The sequence below is a fragment of the Hemicordylus capensis genome, chromosome 2, assembly GCF_027244095.1.
Source record: "Hemicordylus capensis ecotype Gifberg chromosome 2, rHemCap1.1.pri, whole genome shotgun sequence".
NCBI lineage: Eukaryota > Metazoa > Chordata > Lepidosauria > Squamata > Cordylidae > Hemicordylus > Hemicordylus capensis.
The window spans coordinates 240821144-240841326 of NC_069658.1; the positions used below are offsets into that span (position 1 = coordinate 240821144).

The 20183-nt window shown below is 46.2% G+C and overlaps 1 protein-coding gene across 1 annotated transcript in view; it reads left to right on the top strand.

Moving 5' to 3' along the window:
* Nucleotides 1-4914: 4914 nt before the first annotated feature.
* The window catches only part of LOC128343900 (zinc finger protein 845-like), a 31122-nt gene continuing 15853 nt past the window's right edge, over nt 4915-20183 (top strand). The window contains exons 1-6 of the mRNA XM_053293332.1: nt 4915-5275; nt 13149-13740; nt 13938-14058; nt 14529-14584; nt 17181-17307; nt 17448-18317. Of these exons, the coding sequence (XP_053149307.1) occupies nt 13327-13740; nt 13938-14058; nt 14529-14584; nt 17181-17307; nt 17448-18317 (1588 nt within the window). The 5' untranslated portion in view covers nt 4915-5275; nt 13149-13326. The remainder of the gene's footprint in view (nt 5276-13148; nt 13741-13937; nt 14059-14528; nt 14585-17180; nt 17308-17447; nt 18318-20183) is intronic.

Here is a 20183-nt window from a genome sequence, read left to right on the forward strand (position 1 = left end):
CCGGTCCGGCCCACTGCTGTCTTCTCCCGCCGGCCGGCCTGGTCTGCCATCAGTTCCTGCCCCTGCTGGCTGGGTCAGGCCAACAGGAGCAGGAGGTGATGGCGGGCTGGGCCGGCTGCCTGGAGGAGAAGGCGGTAGTGAGCCGACCTGGCCCAGGCGGCGGGAGTTGGCGGCCGCTACCAGGAGTGGGTGGGTAGGCGGGAGGAGGTGGTGGGCTGGCTTTTTGGGCCACGTTTTCCTCCCAGTGGCCGGCCCGGCCCACTGTTGCCTCCTGCTCCCGCGGGTCAGGCCAGCCTGCTGCCACCTTCTCCCAGCAGCCGGGCCACCTGCCCCCGTCACATCCTGTTCCCGTCGGCCAGTATCCTGTTTTTTCCTGTCCCCGTTGCTAATCCTATCCGTCAGCTGCTCACGAACTGCCACACATGGGATTAGAGACAGGTATGCCTAGAAGAAATAAATATATAGATTGTTGTTATATACAGGTGAAACTCGGAAAATTAGAATATCGTGCAAAAGTCCATTAATTTCAGTAATGCAAATTAAAAGGTGAAACTGATATATGAGACAGACGCATTACATGCAAAGCGAGATAAGTCAAGCCTTAATTTGTTATAATTGTGATGATCATGATTGAAGACAAGGATTGAAGAATAGAACAATATTGGACCTCTGAAAAGTATAAGCATGCATACCCTGTTTCTCCGAAAGTAAGACCTACCCCGAAAGTAAGACCTAGCAGTAATTTCTGTTGTACCGCTAATTGCCCTAGTGCATTTTTTGGGGCTAAAATTAATATAAGACACTGTCTTATTTTCGGGGAAACACGGTATGTATTCAGTACTTGGTTTGGGCCCCTTTTGCAGCAATTACTGCCTCAATGCAGCGTGGCATGGATGCTATCAGCCTGTGGCACTGATGAGGTATTATGGAAGACCAGGATGCTTCAATAGCGGCCTTCAGCTCTTCTGCATTGTTTGGTCTCATGTCTCTCATCCTTCTCTTGGCAATGCCCCATAGATTCTCTATGGGGTCAGGTCAGGCGAGTTTGCTGGCCAGTCAAGCACAGTACACTGTATACTTTTCAGAGGTCCAATATTGTTCTATTCTTCAATCCTTGTCTTCTTGGTTCCATGTAATATTCTAATTTTCTGGGATTGTGGATTTGGGGTTTTCATGAGCTGTACGCCATGATCATCACAATTATAACAAATTAAGGCTTGACTTATCTCGCTTTGCATGTAATGCGTCTGTCTCATATATCAGTTTCACCTTTTAATTTGCATTACTGAAATTAATGGACTTTTGCATGATATTCTAATTTTCCGAGTTTCACCTGTAGAAAAAGTATCAGTCAGAAGACACTAGTCTTTGAGGACTACAAGAGTCTTCTAGGACACAGGAGAGCTGGTCTTGTGGTAGCAAGCAAGAATTGTCCCCTTAGCTGAACAGGGTCCACCCTGGTTTGCATTTGAATGGGAGACTACATGTGTGAGCACTGTAAAATATTCCCCTTAGGGGATGGGGCCACTCTGGGAAGAACATCTGCATGCTTGCATGCAGAAGGTTCCAAGTTCCCGCCCTGGCATTTCCAAGATAGTGCTGAGAGAGACTCCTGCCTCCAACCTTGGAGAAGCCACTGCCAGTCTGTGTAGACAATACTGAGATAGGTGGACCAATGGTCTGACTCAGTATAAGGCTGCTTCCTATGTACTAGTTGTCTTCCAGACTAACACTAAGGCTAGGTAATTCTGTGAAGTCCGGAGCTTGCATTGCAGACTAGTTTTGCACAGGTGGAACAGGACACACTTGTGCAACTTGCGGCATGCCTCCTTCTGTGAAACCTCTTCCTGAGTCCATATGTGTCTCAGGGAATGCTGCAAAGCCATCTGCTATCTTTGTTGCACAAGTCTCACACTTGTACAGATAGACTACACTTTTGAGCAGGGGCTCAGATACCCAAGCTTCTCGCAAGTATTTTCCATTGTTCATGGCACCCACACCACATTAGTCAGGATATCAGCCACTGTGCATTACACATCAAAGAACTCACAGGATGGATTTAGAAAAGAACCCTAGAAAAAGGGCCATCTTAACCTGCTGCAGCAAAGACTGTGACTAGACAAGACTGTCAGGGCACCATAAGTGCTGTCAGATGTATTGTGAGGTGGACTTGCATGGGATGCAGTGTTCCCTCTAACAGGGATTCCTAGACGTTGTTGACTACAACTCCCAGAATCCCCAGCTGCAATGGCTTTTGCTTGGGGATTATGGGAGTTGTAGTGAACAACACCTGGGAATCCCTGTTAGAGGGAACACGGATGGGATCTATTTTGTGGATGAGGCTCTTGCCTTCGGAAGGCCCATGCTGCACTGTGCAGGGTTCAGCCCCAGCTTTAGAGCCACTTGAGCTTTGCTCAAGCAGTGCAGAGCAGCTATGCTATACGCTGGCCATGAACCTTTACTTTGCTGGGTTTCCTTTACATTCATCATGAGCTAGAACACACACAGCCATTCCTTTTTCATACTGAGCTCTAGACGGATCAAGAGTCTGACTCGGAGTTATGAGGGATGCTCCAACCTACCCGACCCCCCATCTCCAGGCTCAAATTAAGGTCAGCAAGAAACTGCAAGAGGGGGCAGGAGGAGCTAAGTGTGTTTTTGTCAGGGCAGTTTGTTTCTAGAGGTGCTCTTACCCCCGGACCTTGGGGCCCCAGTCCATGGCCTCCAAGGTCAGGGAGGGCTTCAAATGACTGGGGGGGCCCTCCTGCCACCACCCTGCGCCCCGCTTCGCCACTGCACCACCACACCAAACTGCAGATATTCTGTAATTTTAGCTGCCATGTGCTGGAGCAGGTGTGGGGAGTGTGAGCCAAGCAGGCTTCCCGAACACTCCCCCAGTGGCAGCAGCCGCTCCGCCTGCTGCTGCCACAACGGGATGCGGGGAGGCCTGCTCAGCTACTGCCGCCCAGCCACATGCATGGCGACTAAAATTACAGAAAAGCCTCAGTTCGGCATGGCAGGGCCCAGCAGCGGCAGCACGAGGGGCCTCGTGGTGGTGGGGCTTGCGGCAGCAGGGGGGGCCTCACAGCTGGGGGCAGTCCGGGCAAAAAATCACCGGAGGCACCACTGTTTATTTCAGTTGTGCCTAGAGGGACAGTGTGTGGAGGATTAGCTGCAGGTGAGTCACACAGCTTGTGGGTGGGGCCACATTCCTGAGGTAGCTCAGTTTGGAAGCCGCTCTTGAGAAGACAAAGCTCAGGCCAGTCCAGGGGAGCTTTGAGAACAAGAGTTTGCAACTAGGAGTGTGCACAGCACCACTAAGGGTGGTTCGAGTTCAAGTCAAACTTGAACCGAACTGCCTGGTCCCAAGTACTAGTTCTGCCCAATCCGCTGGTGGTTCAGCTTGTGTCTAGAACCAAGGTTGGACTGGGTCAAACTGGTTCAACCTCAGTTCTAGCACTTGTAAAGGGGAATCCTTACAGGATTCCCCTTTACAAGCACTGGGGGAACCTTATGGTTTTAAAAGGGTGGGGGGCGGGAGGCAGGAGGCATAGCTCCTCAGGGGTGGCAGCGGGACAGTGCTCCCCCACATCATCTTAGGCTGGGGGGTGGTGGTTCAGGCCTTTGCGTAGGTGTGGAGGCCATGAGAGTGACCACACATGCATGGAGGCCCTTTGCATCACCACAGCTCAGACACCCATCAGTACATATGTGAAGTTCTTGAATATTATCAAAATATGTGTCACTGATGTATCAAGTGTGTGTCATAGACTTCTACAGATTGGTTGGCAAAATAAATGTTAATGGCCATGTAATCTTTTATGTTTGCAGACATGCTGTTAATAATATCACTTTTCAGTGGGTGGGAATGATGGGAGTTGTAGTCCTGTAATAGCTGATTCTCCTGGGGATCCTCAAAATGGCCACCGCTTCTGTACTGTACTTTTTCTGGCGTCTCCTCTCTGAATTGCACAGTGGAGTGAAAACATATAGACAGAAACATTCCACTTCATGGAAGAGAGGTCTATCATCGGCTACTAGTGGGAGGGCTATAGGCCACCTCCAGCCTCAAAGGCAGGATGCTTCTGAGTACCAGTTGCAGGGGAGTAACAGCAGGAGAGAGGGCATGCCCTCAACTCCTGCCTGTGGGCTTCTCAGAGGTATCTGGTTAGCCACTGTGTGAAACAGGGTGCTGGACTAGATGGGCCTTGGGCCTGATCCAGCAGGGCTGTCGTTATTAGGACTGTAGGTATGCTATGAAAAGGAAAAGAGAGGGAGCACTGCTGAAGGGCCAACCAAGCCAACATCTGGAGTAGCAGTTTGCATGTAAACATTGTAGTTCTTGCTCTCATCCCCCCCGCCCCTTTTGCAGGCCTCTTTGCTTTTCAGCAGGGGAGGATCCAGCAGGGCAGGGATTCTCAACTTGTAGTACTCCAGAGATGTGGCTGAACGGCAACTCCCAACATCCCCAACAACCACAATAAGTTGCAGCTGGCTGGGGATGCTGAGAGCTGCTGCAGTTCAACACCTGGAGTTCCACAGGCTGAGAACCCCTCCCTGCAGTAAGGGGTGTGCCAGGGTGTTCTGGGGCCCCAACCCACAGTGGAACTCCCCCCGCCCCCAGCAGCCAGCCAGCCTGCCCGCCCCCGGTCCTCCTTCCCCCGCTGCCGCCCGTGTGCATCCCTTCTCACTTCCTGGGGCTGATCGCCTACACTTCTTCTCCCCGCACCCCCGGGCCGAATTGTTGGGGTTCTCCGCCTGCCCGCCTGCCTCAATTCACAAAGGGCCCTCTGAGGTGCGGATTTCCATAAAGGGCCCCCTGCGGCGGCTTGAATTTAGGAGTGCGGCTCTCTTCAAACAGCTGCATCTGCACCCTCACTGAAATCCCTCCTATTGGGCTACGCACGTCACTCCGCCTTCTTGCCGCTTAGGGTGTTGTTGAGAGAGGAAGCTAAGCGCGCCTTTCCTTGAATTGCTGATCATTATAGGGAGGGGAGGGGGGGTGCATCACTGGCTCGGCTGCCAGCCTGCTCTGGAGAGCCGGGAAAGGAAGACCAGCCTGAGCCGCAGCCTGCCTGAGTCGAGCGTGAGCTGCCGCGTGCAGGGTAGAGCCCGGAGTGAGAGGCTGCCTGCCTGCTGCTTTTGGCGGCTGGGGCTGGACCGTCAGTGTCCCTTTCCTGGTTCCTGTCTTGTTCTGTCCCCCTCTAAGCTGCCTCAAGTTCCTGCTGCTTGTTTCTCTGCCCCTGAGGAAGGAAACTCCCCTGCAGAGTAATAGGTAGGCCTATGGGGAATAGAGGGTGGGGTGGGGGTGATGGTTAAAGTATCAGTTGCCTGTAACTTCCCAGGACTTAAAATGGGGTGGTGGGTTTTCTAATTTTCACCATGTGTGAGATCCAGTCGGATGCCCCCTTGCCTCCCCACTCAGTTGCTGAATGTCAGTGTGGACAATACTGGGCTAGATGGACCAATGGTCTGACTCCGGAGAAGGCAGCTTCCTATGGTCTCTCCCAATTCATAGACAAGGCAGGAGAATTAAAAAAGCAAAGCTCAACTTTGCTAGCCCAAGTGTTCTACACATACACACACTTTGAAGCTGCAACCAGGTAAAATAATTTCCGCCACTGAGTTACTGAAATCCCACACAGATCCATTAGTATACCAATTAATTTGTAAACTTGTCCAACTGCTTTTACTAGTAGTTAGCTCTTCTCCTTGCTATAATCACAGAATGAAAGGGTCCTGAGAGAGCATTCAGTCCACCCACTACCCCCAACCCCCGAAGGGCAAGACCTGGGGCATAGCTATAATTGAGTGAAAGGGTTCAAAGAATATGGGCTCCCAGTTTCTGAGGGCCCTCCAGATCCACCCCTCCCTATTTTCTTCATTATCTCCCTCACTCTGGGGAAGCCCTAGCTACGCCCCTGGCAAGACCAAAGAACAGAGTGGATTTCCTTTGCAACAAAACTGCCAACCTTTTAGCAGTTTCTGCTGTTGTGTGTTCATCAGCAATGTGATCTGTAAACATTAACAAATTATTGTGTTTATCCCCTTTGCCAAAAAGTGCCCGTGTTGGCTTATTCAGACAAATTAGTTGCTAAAGACAGAGCAGGCTTTTCTTGGGTCAGTTGGCAAGCTTATTTTGAGAAGCTATGGAACTGAGCTATTTCTGCCACCTAATGGCACAGCAGGGAAATGGCTCGTCTACCAAGGCAGAGGTTGCAGGTTCGAATCCCCGCTGGTATGTTTTCCAGACTATGGGAAACACCTATATCAGGCACCAGCGATATAGGAAAATGCTGAAAGGCATCATCTCATACTGTGCGGGAGGAGGCAATGGTAAACCCCTCCTGTATTCTACCAAAGACAACCACAGGGCTCTGTGGTCGCCAGGAGTCGACACCGACTTGACAGCACACAACCTTTACAAGAAAGAAATTGAAGCTAGTGCTGTGTTTTTAATGTGCCTAATGTAGCAAAGGGCGGTTTTTGATTATGACTTTTACATCCTACAGGATAGTCTGTTTCTTGAAAAATAAAGTGCAATGTTGCATATCTCTACTTCTGCAGTTTATTTACACACAATGTAATCAATATTGCAACAATTCATGTAATATTGCACACAGTTTTCACGCTTCCATCAGTATGGTTTTTATAATCAACCCATGTTCTTATTGCTGGTCATGTAGAGAAGAATGCAAGGCCCTCTCACTCTCCATCTGAAGTGCCCCACCCACCCGCCTTAATCTTGTCCTGCCTCTGCCTGCTGAAGGGAAGGAGCATGGTGGTGGCAGGAACCAGCCCCAGCAACTAGGGAGGAATGCTGCCCCTTCAGCAGGTGGCGAGGCAAGAAGTGGGATGGTAGCAGCAGCAGCAAGCAAGCAAGCGGGAAAATTGCTTCCCACTGGCTGGTGCTGGTTCCCACTGCTGTCTTCCTCCTCACTCTTGTTGCTGGAGCTGGTTGATGCCTCCCTCTTGGGAAAAGTGTCCATGAAAAACTTAGTATCAGGTCAGTGGAAAGTATAGTATGCAGAATTTCTTCCATATTATTATTATTATTATTATTATTATTAATAATTTGATTTCTATACCGCCCTTCCAAAAATGGCTGAGGGCGGTTTACACAGAGAAATAACAAATAAGATGGATCCCTGTCCCCAAAGGGCTCACAATCTAAAAAGAAACATAAGATAGACACCAGCCACAGTCACTGGAGGTATTGTGCTGGGGGTGGATCGGGCCAGTTACTCTCCCCCTGCTAAATAAAGAGAACCACCACATTAAAAGGTGCCTCTTTGCCAAGTTAGCGGGGGTTTAAAATATTTCAACGGCTCCTTGAGCATATTCTGGTGTACAAAGTAGTGCATTCAACTAATTTAAGTGGCAGGACAAGGGAGGGAGGAAGAGGAGAGACTGTGACAGAGGAAGGATGGGAGAGAGAGAGACCTACGCCGCTGACCATCATCACATCCTGAGGTGAACTCCATAAAGTGATGAGGTAGGAGAAGGTACTGTGTGGCATCAAATCTTGTGGCTCTGTAATCACTTCCTGTTCATGGTAGAGATGATCCAATGGTAGGTTTATGCTTGTTTGTCTTCATTCTCTCTCGGTGGTAGAGGAAACACTCCCCCCCCCACACACACGCACACCAACATACTTTGGTTATTTGAGCTGGCATGGGCAGTGACTAAGAGTGTGAGCTCTAAATCAAATATTGCCTCTGCCATGTGCTCCCTGGAAAGCCTTAGGTGACTGCTCTCTCAGTCCTGCAGTGGGGAGCTTCTGGGAATTCTGACCTACCTTACAGGATGGTTGCATGGATTATTGAGATAATGTATGAAGTGCTTTGGATACTGTAAAGTGTTGTTTCATTAGTTGTTGTTGTTGCTGTTGTTGTTGTTATTATTACATTTTATATCCCGCTGTTCCTCCAAGGAGCCCAGAGCCAGGGGCATAACTATAATAGGGCAAGGGGAGACAGTTGACTGGGGGCCCAGTGCCTTGGGGGGCCCCCCAGAGGTAAGTCACATGACTGACTCCCCCAGCCACACACCCGCCCGGGCTTCCTTCAGTTGTATTCATCCTCCAAAACTGATGTGAGTGTTAAGACCTGGAGCTACCAGAACAGCATGTCTTTCTCTAGTACCATTAAATGACTTGCGTCCACAATTTACAAAATGCTTTGCGGGGGGGGGCGTGCAGTTTAAAATCTTGTCTCAGGGCCCACTCCAACCTTGCTACGGCCCTACCCAGAGCGGTGTACTACATACTTAAGTTTCTCTTCACAACAACCCTGTGAAGTAGGTTAGGCTGAGAGAGAAGGGACTGGCCCAGAGTCACCCAGCAAGTCTCATGGCTGAATGGGGATTTGAACTCGGGTCTCCTCGGTCCTAGTCCAGCACTACCTCAGTAGATTTCATAAAATGCGAACAGAAAACAGTTGCCAATGCTAAATCTGAAGTAACAAAGCTGCTGAAATAATATGCAAAGCTATGATTCTTTGCATGCCCGTCTAGCTCTTCTAAATTTTGATACAAATTGACAGAAACACTATCCTGTTTAGGGATCAGGACTGAAGTAATGTGGAGATTTTATATCTTTTTTATTTTTTAAAAAAGTATTTCCCGTGGCACCCCCTGTAATTTCTTGTTGGATCCACGTCTGCTTTCCAGTGTGCCAGTCTGAGGGTTAAATAAAGAGAGTGTCTCTTCCTAGAGAGGCCACTAGAAGGACAGTATTGTGGAAGAGGATTCCTCTCTTTACACACTTTTTCCTTGGAAAGCAGCCTTTCAGCAGCAGCCTCCTTGGGATCTGGTGAGTTCCCTCCAAGTGCATTAGGGTGATGGGAGAACAAGACCACAGTGGAGGGTTGGTGGAAAAAGCAAAGCATGGGAGAGTTGAGTATAGGGAGGGAAAGCCCCCAGTGAAGAGAACTGGAGCCAGACACCGGAGAGGGGGAGGGATAGAGAACTGTACATTTAAGTGTATGATTTAGCATCTTTCTACCCCATCTTTAAAAATATAGTTTTAATAATGTGTGGCTCACAGTTCAAAACCACCACCAATGTAATCAACTGATAAATGAAATAATAACCACGAAGATAAAACAAAACAGCAGAGTTGGCCTATAAAATGTAAGAAAGCTACTAGTCATAGATCTGAATTTCAACACTACCAAGCCTATGTTGAAGATTTTTAAAATGCTGCTGTTTGTGGGGAGAATGAGGTGAAGAAACAGCAGCCCTGAAAGCAGCCTGTGCAGCTGAGCCCTGCAGGCCCTCTCAGAAATCCTGAGAGGCCTGAGCCACTTCCAAATTTTGAGATCCCTAGCCATAATAAAAAGAATTGACCCTTGAAAGCAAAATAAAGCACAAAAAAGAGACATAATTTGAGTATTTTTAATTTAACTAAGGCTTTTCTAGCCATTTCTGTGCAAACATTAATTACTGAAGAAAAATCTAGCTTTCTTGCAATGTCACCGTTGATATTAAGGCATGGCAAACCCATTCAAATGCTCTTGTCCAATCGTTGAACAGTGACAGTTCTTCTAAATTTGAAGCCTTCTTTGAGCTTGAGACCAAATGGCCCTCCTGCCACCACCACCCCCACTGCCCATCTAATAGGCCTGGGACCCACCCCAGGTTCCTTCCCAGCAGCCATGTTTGGGAGCCTCTTTCCTCCTCTAGGCAAGATCTAGCCTTGAGGACCTCACCCAAGGCCATGATAACCTTTTGCATTGGGAGGGATGTAAACTGCTTTCGAAGTGCTTTACACTGAGAGAGTAGATACTGTACCAGCAGAAAGAACAAAGTGTTGCCAGGCAGCTTTCCTCCTACCCAAATTTGGCCCTGGCCAAATTTGCATATGATACCAAATTCTTTTGGGTAGCGAAATCCAAAACGGATTGTGAGGAGCTCCAAAAGGATCTCTCCAAACTGGGTGAGTGGGTGACAAAATGGCAAACGTGGTTCAGTGTTGGCAAGTGTAAAGTGATGCACATTGGGATGGAAAAACCCAACCAAGTATATGCTGATTGGATCTGAACTGTTGGTGACTGACCAGGAGAGGGATCTTGGGGTCGTGGCGGACAGCTCGCTCATTGAAAGTGTCAACTCAATGTGCAGCAGCTGTGAAAAAGGCCAATTCCATGCTAAAGATAATTAGGAAGGGGATTGAAAATAAAGCTGCTAATATTATAATGCCCTACAAACCTATAGTGCGGCCACACCTGGAGTACTGCGTACAATTCTGGTCACCACGTCTAAAAAAGGACATTGTAGAACTGGAAAAGGTGCAGAAGAGGGCAACCAAGATGATCAGGGGCCTAGAGCACCTTTCTTATGAGGCAAGGCTACAACACCTGGGGCTTTTTAGTTTAGAAAAAAGACGACTGTGGGGAGACATGATAGAGGTCTATAAAATCATGCATGATGTGGAGAAAGTGGATAGGGAGTAATTCTTCTCCCTCTCACATAACACTAGAACCAGGGGTCATCTCATGAAATTGATTGCCAGGAAATCTAGGACCAACAAATGGAAGTACTTTTTCACACAACGCCCTGAGCCATTTTTGGAAGGGTGGTATAGAGATCAAATAAATAACTAAACAAACAAATATCTTATGGAATTCTCTGCCACAAGATGTGGTGACAGCCAACAAGCTGGATGGCTTTAAGAGGGGTTTGGATAACTTCATGGAGTAGAGGTCTATCATCGGCTATTAGTCGGAGGCCTATAGGCCACATCCAGCCTCAAAGGCAGGATACCTCTGAGTACCAGTTGCAGGGGAATAACAGCAGGAGAGAGGGCATGCCTTCAACTCCTGCCTGTGGGCTTCCAGTGGCATGTGGTCAATGGCATGTGTGAAAGAGGATGCTGGACTAGATGGGCCTTGGGCCTGATCCAGCAGGGCTGTTCTTTTCTTAGGTTCTTATACCCTCAGTGGAAACTCCAGCTTTCTCTGGAAGCAAGATCATGCACATCTTAAACTGGTGCAGAAACTAAAAGTGACACACCCCACCCTGAATTTCCTGCATTCTTCACAGGTGTAGCATTTTTCACAAAGTGACTACAAGCAGATATACTCTCCCTTCTCAGGGGTGGCCTTTTGTCCTATAAGCCTTTTTCCTGTGTTAGGAACTCTGGCTAGGAAAAAGGCTTAAAAGACAAAAGAAACCCCCGAGGAGCAGGGAGTGTGCACCCCAGAATGCAATCAGGGTCATCCCAAATCAGATTAGGAAATTTCAGCCCTTTTTGTTCTTGGCTCCATCTGAATAGCAAGGACCACACCTCACCTTCCCAGGCCTGTATCTGGAGTCCCAATTGTCCCATTTGACTTTCTATGAGGTTTTTCAGATGGGGAGGTTTACTTGGGCTCAGGGTATTTAAGAGAGCTCCACCTTCTTCATGAACCTCACTGCCTATTAGGATCATCGTGGGAGAGGCCCAGCTGCAGTTGCCACTGGCTCGCTTGGTGGCGACCCAAAACCAGGCCTTCTCTACAGTTGCCCCGAGGCTCTGGAACACCCTCCCAAATGAAATCAGAATCACCCCATTTCTGGTTGTTTTTAAACAACTTTTCAGAGCACACCTGTTTCATCAGGCTTTTATGATGATTTAAAGTTTTATTCACAGTAATTTTAATCTGTTTTATATGATTTGGGGTTTTTAGCTGCTGTTTAGATTGTAATCCGCCCTGAGATTTTATATAGGGTGGTGTATAAATGGGTTAATTAAATAAAACAAACACTGTGTGAGAGAGTGTAATAAATGCAAACGGTAGTCATTAAGGGCTTCCCTCTTTCTACTTCTTTTCCTCCTTGTTTCATTCAGACAGGAGACTTCTTTATTGAAGAAGTGTGGGTCATCTCCCCACCTACCCTTCCACAGTCCATCGCTATCCATCCTCTTGCAGCTTGACCTGGTAGCCATTTTAAGCCCATCTTTCTGCCTTCACCTGGCAGGCATTTTACCCATCCTTCCCCCTGCTTATACCTGGGAGCCATTTTAAACTTCCAATGCTGCTTTGGCCCACCCAGCCACCAAAGTCCTGTCTGAGCACGCACTGGATAGGCAGAGGTCAGGAGCGCTTCTACTTTGTGCCGAGAATTGGGTGGTCTCTTTTAATGAGTCTTTGTATGCCTGCAAGGACCATCCAGGAGGAGTAAAGGTACAGGAGGTGATTCCCAGATGACAATCAGCATTCCTTCTAACGGGGATTCCCAGAGGTTGTTGACTACTCCCATAATCCCCAAGCAAATGCTATTGCAGCTGGGGATGCTGGGAGTTGTAGTCAACAACCTCTGGGAATCCCTGTTAGAGGGAACATCACTGATGACAATCTGTATAGGAGGCAGGGTGCGCTCAACACTTTCTTCCTGCCCCCAGAAGATGGACTCCCAAATGGTTTCCACACTGGGCAAAGACAGAGTGAAATGATTAATAGAGAAAGACCTCCCCCGACCACACACACACACACACACACACACAGAGAAAAGAAGTCATGTATTATTTGTATGTTGTTCAGGCTGCGCATGATGCCTAGATGGTCTTGTGCAGACACACAAATACTCATAAAAATTTCAATTTTAAAATGTTCTTGGCACAAAGTGGCATTCCCCCCCCCCCCGCCTATCCAGCACATGCTCAGACAAGGCTTGGTGCCTGGGTGGGCCAGAGGGGCAAAGATACAGGAGGCAGTTCCCAGCTAAGATGACAACCTGTATTGTGAGCTTAAAATGCCTGACAGACAGGGAGGTGGACTTAAAATGGCTGCCAGGTAAAGCTGTAAAAGTTGTTTTTTGGGGGGGGGGTTGCGGAGGGGGGGTTCAGGGTGTGTGTTAAATAGGTGCCAGGTGAAATTCAGAAACACGGACATAGAATGTTCCCAAAACACACCCCAAAGCAAAAGCCAGGCAAGCAGGCACCACTGTTAGCATAATTAAACTGAGCTAATTTTTGAGGAGCAATAGCCTCAACAGTAAAGTTCTCCACAAAACAGGGGAGTGAGTGAGGAGGTGGAGGTATGACAGGCCACGTGCAAGGATGCTGCTTTACCTGACCATTGGCCAGTGGAAAGCTTTGGGTCTGTTGCCTTCAGGTTCTCCCTCCACATTTCATCTGTCCTGACATTTGCCCTTTTTTCCTACAGAAAGAAGATCCAATCGCTTAGATCATCCACCTTTGCTTGCAAAGTGTCTCTTGGTCTTGAGAGTTTGTTTTCAGGAAGTAAAAGCACTATCGGTCCAGGCAATCCTTGCCTTGAGGAACATTCAAGGAGAAGAGAGAAGTGATTATTTGGCTTTCTTAAGGACTGCCTTGAAAGACAGATGGAAGGGCAAAGGTCAGCTGGCCCCGGAGGAGGAAAAGGCCCTGTTGTCAACTGGGCTTGGCAGAGTGAGGAATTCTGGGAAAGGACTGTGCAGAAAATTCTAGCCAAGGACCCCATCAGCTCAGAGGCACAGCACCAGCGCTTCAGGCAGTTCCAATATCAGGAGGCTGAGGGACCCCGAGAGATTTGTAGCCAGCTGCACAACCTTTGCCATCAGTGGCTGAAGCCAGAAAGGCACACAAAGAAGCAGATCCTGGACCTGGTGATCCTGGAGCAGTTCTTGGCTGTCCTGCCCACAGAGATGGAGAGCTGGGTCAGAGAATGTGGAGCAGAGACCAGTTCGCAGGCGGTGGCCCTGGCAGAAGGTTTCCTCCTGAGCCAGGCAGAGGACAAGAAGCAGAAACAACAACAGGTGAAGGTGTTTTCTTCTGGTAGTTCACAAGGGCTAAGAAAGTGAGGCAGGACATCTGTAAAACCTCCCCCAGTTCAATTTTTTAAAAAAATCACTCAAAGAGAGCATGTGTTCTAAATTTGACTTGGCTTTCTTTGTATTGGTCCTTGCCTAATTCCTCTCCTCCTTCCCTGACTTGATTCTCATTGTCGATTTAGGGGGAATTTGCAGAAGTGGCCACTGATTTCCCTGAGGCAGAGAAGGCCACACTGGACACCAGAAAAAGGCCGCTATTCTGGAGGATCCCACATGAGGGTGATAGAGGTACCACCTTGCTGGGTAAGATGCATGGAGTCTATTTCAACTTGGTTTCCCTTTCAACTTAGCCTGAAATCCATGGTTACTTTTAGATCAACTTGAGAGCAGAGAAGGTGGTTTTTGCTAGCTTCTCCCAAAATTTAAAAATACATTAAACTTCAAAGCATCCTAGTCCAAACTAGCACTTTGAATTATACCAAAGTAGACTTGAGGGTTTTTTCTTCATGCAAGGAATTGAAATATGAAATGTCTAAGAAATACAAAATGTGCTGAAACAATGAAATATCTCTCCCCCACCTTTATTATTTATTCATTATATTTCTAGACTGCCCCATCCAAAGGCTCTGGGCAGTGCACAATAAGTTTAAAAAACATAAAAACAAACACCATTTAAAACACACTGCCTCAAACAATATGAAAACCATTTTAAAATAGTCCAGAAGCATTTAAAAGCAATTAAAATACTTTAAAACAGTTTGTATCCTTTGCAGGTGATGCCCTTCTTGCTTCTGCTGGGATGGAAACAATTGCTGCACAATCTGCTCAGGTGGGGGAAGGATCATGAAGGAGACGGGGGTGTGGGGTGTTGGGATTCCTGTTGGAGGTGGGCAAGAAGACACTTGCCTGGAATTCTGGAGGCCTGTTACTACTACTACTACTACTACTACTACTACTACTACTACTACTACTACTACTTATACACTGCTTTTCAACAAAAGTTCTCGATGCGGTTTACATAGAAAAAGAATAAATAAATATGGTCCCCTGTCCCCAAAGGGCTCACAAGCTAAAAGGAAATATAAGGTAGATACCAGCAACAGCCACTGGAAGGATGCTGTGCTGGAATTTGATAAGGACAGGCTATCCTCCTGCTTAATAGAAGAGATCCACCACTTTAAAAGGGGCCTCTTTGCTGGGGTCAGCTCAGTTAGCTGCCAATCAGTGTTGACAATATTAAAGTACATGGACCAAGGTCTGACTTGGTAGAATGCAGCTTCCTATTGAAAATCAGGCTTTTTGATTTGTCCTTGTGGACTAAACCAATGAGAGAATGTGGATTTTACTGAAATGAATTAAAGTGTTTTATTGTTGGCAGTAGGCAATTCACACAAGAATTACAGTAAGAATGTATGAAAACAAAAACAGTGGACAATGAATTTACAATGCAGTGGGAAGGCAGGGGACAATCTTCTCCTCCAACTAAGCAGTTAATGCATCTCTTCCTGCTTCCTCCTGCATGCATTACTTAGAAGCTCTGACAATCTTGGCATTAAAAGTTATTAAAGAACAGTCTAAGGGCATTGAAACTTGTTACATGAAGATAAGGCAGAATGGAATACAGTACAGGACTACAGTATACAGAAGAAATTCTTGCAGCCATCCTAGAGATAGACACTTGGCCAGGTCAGAAGGCCATGGTCAAAAGGATAGTGGAAGGGTGCATCCCCTGTGCATCTATGCAGCCAAGGAATGGCTCCATGCCTCCTCTACAGGGTCAGCGCACCTCCACAATATTCCAGATCAATATCATTGTCCTCCCAGGACTGAATTTTGGGTTTGCTCTCCTCAGCCCATAGTTACCCCGTAAAACTCAAACTTAGCTCCCTAACCAACCCCTTTAAAACATAACTAATGAAATAAAATATATGTAAATTTTGATATCGACCAGTCTTCAGGTGGGCAAGAGCTCACATGTCTCCAGAATTTAGAAGCACTCTATTTGTCCATTGGAAAAGCAGCATTCAGGTCTGGGGCCTTCCAAATAAAGACAAACAGTACCCCCAAACCAAGAACAGCCTTGTCTGCAGCTAAAAAATGAAATCTGCTACATAAAGATTGGGTAAACTTCTTTTCTTCTCCAAAAATTCTTAAAGAGAAGAGAACAGAACCAAGGACATGAGGAGAGCCTTGCTGGATCAAGCCCAAAGCCTATCTAGTCAGGCATCCTCTTTCCCATAATGTCCCACCAGTTGCCTCTGAGAAGCCCCACAAGCAAGAGATGAAAGGGTGTTCCTTCTCCTGCTGTTGCTCCTCTGCAACTGGTATTCAGAGGCATCCTGCTTCTGAACCTGGAGGTAGCCTGTAGCCATCAAAACTAGTAAGCAGGGATATACTGGTCCTCCATGAATCTGTCTAAGCACCATTTAAAGCCATTCAAGATGGTGACCATCACTACATCTTTTGGCAGACAATTCCATAGATTATGTACCATGTGAAAAGAACACTTCCTTTTGTTGGTCCTAAACTAAAAAAAACCCAGATGTTGTAGCCTTGCCTCATAAATAAGGTGATTCAGACCCCTGATCATCTTGGTTGCTGCTGCATTCACATAATGAGCAGCATTTCTGTTAAAGTTAACCGTGATCGGTGAGCCCTGTGTGCTCCCATGGAATGTGACAGGAGAACCTAGAATTTCCAGGCAATCCTGGTTAAATTACTGCAGTTAACCAACATGTAAACAGGATAGATGACCAGGATCCCATCCTAAGACTGATGCCTTAACAGATGTACCATGTGATCAGTAATAACGTTGAGCAATGTCACAAATCATGCCCTCCACATTCTCTTCATCTTTGAAGCCCAGCTCAGGGTGGGGAGGATGAAGGGTCTGGCATCAGCAAAGATTCCCCCATGTTGTCCTTATGGGTGCATGGAGGGCAAGCTGTGATTAAACACAATATGTGACACTGCACAACATCATTCATATATATATATATATATATATATATATATATATATATATATATATTCCAATCTAATCATTCATATATATATATATATATATATATATATATATATATATATATATTCATATATATATTCATATATATATATATGATCAGAAGATTAGATTGGGTTTGTTTGTTTATTTATTTATTTATTGTGCAAGAACAAACATAGAGTGACCCCTATGTTCCTATGAGATGGGTGGAGAACGGTTGGTGTCTGTCCCTGCATACCTTTATCTATTTCCATCAAAGCTGCCCCCTAAGAAGGCTGGAGGTTACTCTTCAAGGTTAGAATCCTGCCAGAAAACCCCCAGTCATCACCCTTAACTTTTTTTATATATATATAATGGTGGTTAGAAGGGGAAGAACTGTTCATGTAGTCTGTAAGGAAAATGTGTTTTCTTCTACCTTCAGGGTTGGGTCTCCTTTCAGGAGGTGGCTGTGTATTTCTCTGAGGAGGAATGGGCCCAGCTGGATGGAGGCCAAAGAGCCATACACAAGGAAGTCATGCTGGAGAATTATGGGAATGTGGTCTGTCTGGGTAAGGCTCAGTTGTTCCCTTTGTTAGAGAAATGCTGTAGGCAGAAATTGTCCATAACAGCATTTGATTAGGTTGGTTTCTTGATTTGCCATTTGATTTCCCTCTGTAGGCCCTTACAGTTTCTCTCCTTATTCCAAAAGGTGATGGCAAGGGACCGTATCAGTGCTTGGAGTGTGGAAAGACCTTCAAACTGAGGCAATACCTTACTTCCCATATACAAATCCACATGGGAGAGAAAACGTATAAGTGCACAGATTGTGCCAAGAGCTTTTTGTGTAAATCAACCTTTAATAAACACCAGAGAATCCACACAGGGGAAAGACCATATAAATGCTCAGAGTGTGCAAAGAGCTTCATTCGGAAGGAACACCTTACTGCACATCAACGAATTCACACGGGGGAGAAACCATATAAGTGCTCAGACTGTACCAAGAGTTTTTCAGATCAATCAACCTTTATTCACCACCAAAGAATCCACACAGGAGAGAAACCAAACAGATGCCTGGAGTGTGGAAAGAGCTTCAGTTGTAGAGAGTACCTAGTTGGACATCATCAACGAATACACACAGGAGAGAAACCATATACATGCTCAAACTGTGCAAGGAGCTTTTCAGATAGATCAAGTTTTAAGAGACACCAAAGAACCCACACAGGGGAAAGACCATATGCATGCTCCGAGTGTGGAAAGAGCTTCAGTCGGAAGCAACACCTTATTTTACATCAGCGAATCCACACAGGGGAAAAACCCTATAAATGCTTGGAGTGTGGACAGAGCTTCCGTGTCAGCACAAGTTTAAGTTTGCATCAGAGAATCCATACAGGGGAAAAAACATACAAATGCCTGGAGTGTGGAAAGAGCTTCTTTCGGAAGCAATACCTTATTTCGCATCAACGAACTCACACAGGGATGAAACCATATAAGTGCTCAGATGTACCAACAGTCTTTTGGCTCAATCAGGCCTTAATAAACACCTACAAATCCACACAAGGGAAAGACCATATAAATACTTAGAGTGTGGAAAGAGCTTTAGTTGGAAGCAAACCCGTACTTCACACAAGGGAGGAACCTTAGAAGTGCTCAGATTGTGCCAAGAATTTTTCAGATAGCTCAAGCTTCAATATTTTATTTTATTTTATTTTATTTTGTTTAGACACAACAGGTCCACACAGGGGAGAAACCATGAAAGAATAGGAGCAAGAATGCTGTCTGTTGGCCATGAACCTTTAGTTTTCTGTATTTTCTTTAAATTCATCGCAAACTAGAGCGTACAGCCATTCCATTTTAATAATAAGGGCCTGAGCATTAGGAAGGCAGTTCTCCTGTATACCTTTCTGCATTCAGAAAGTCCCAGGTTCAGTTTCTGGCACTCTAGATAGTACTGGGAAAGATACGTCTGAAATCCTGGAGAGTTGCTGCCAGTCAGTGTAGACAATATGAAGCTCTATTGGTGCATATGAAGCTGGTTCTGGATGAATCCCAAGAGGAAATGGTGCGTGCTAACTCAGGGGCATAGCAAAGTTGTAGTGGGCTCAGAGACAAGATGTTTAAAATGCCGCCTCGAACATCATCCTAAATTATGTTTTACTGCACTTCTGGGACTAAGTGAAACGTTCTGAAAGGCAAAGTCCAGGCTATGCTGTTTGGTTCTTACTGCTTTGTTATATGAACCATTTTATTATTTAATCATTGTGCTCCATTTCATTTTGTAGGCTGCCCAGTCAATGTTCTTATGCCAAAGGGTAGGAAATAAATTGACAGAAGGGGACTGAAAAGCAATGTGGTTGGGATTGTTTTTTAAGAAGGCAATTTGCAGTGTGATCCAGCAATTCACTGACCAAGCAAATGACTTCCATACACGCAGAGGTAGTTCTTGTGCCACTGCCACCACCGAGAGGGTGGGGCGAGTGTCATGTAGACCTGCCGGTAAGTGCCTTCTCTTTCATTTTTCAAGGCACCTCTCTCTCACTGCTCCTCTACCACCTTTTATTACCTTTGGAAGCAAAAGGGAATCCTCACTGGATCCCCCTTCACAAGCACTCGAACCAAACCAGTTTAAGCTGGTTCAGTTGGCTGGATAAGACCAACCCGTCGGTTTGACTGACCCAGTAAACGGATTGGTCAGTTCAACCAAACAGGTGCCATGTACACCCCCTAGAAAGGAAATCTAGCAAGGCGATCCTGCTTACATATCTGGTGGCGTTAGGCCAAAATGCAGTAATTTCAGAAATGATCAGAATTAGCATCAAACAAATTACAAGTTTCAGTTTAATCCATTCACAGTTCTAATGGGCTATATGAATTATGAGGACGCGTTATTTTCATAAGAAGTTAATTAATTATGTCCTGACAGAAGCATTTGGGATCTGCTGAGAATGAGCAAGCTAATGCAGCAAATCTAAAGCCGGCAAGGGAGACAGAAAATAGATCACTTCATGAAAGGCTGCTGGCCAGGGATTAATTCCCTGGCACCTAAACCTGTGAACTATGATATGCCACACAAATAGAAAAGTATATGTTTAATTTACATGTCTTAAATAAACCTGTTATGTGTACTAATTAATCTGGGCATTTCAGCCTTCAAAGAGTGAGCAATGGGGATTTGGAGGAAGTTGTGTTTATTTCTTGTTTGTGTTTGAGTAAAGGTTTTCAGTAGAAATAAATGGAGAAATTAATTTTTTTAAGTCTGGAGCAGTGGCTAACATGACCAATGGAAGGGAAGGTGACAGGATTCCTTGTATCTTTCTTAGCAGTACCTTTTCTTCCAGAGGGATAGTCTGGCTACAGTTATCCATGCCACGCTTGAACTGAGGCAAAATGTGACCACTGGGGTGTCTTTTCCCCATGATTTCTATTGAATTTCTGCCTCTTGTGCAAG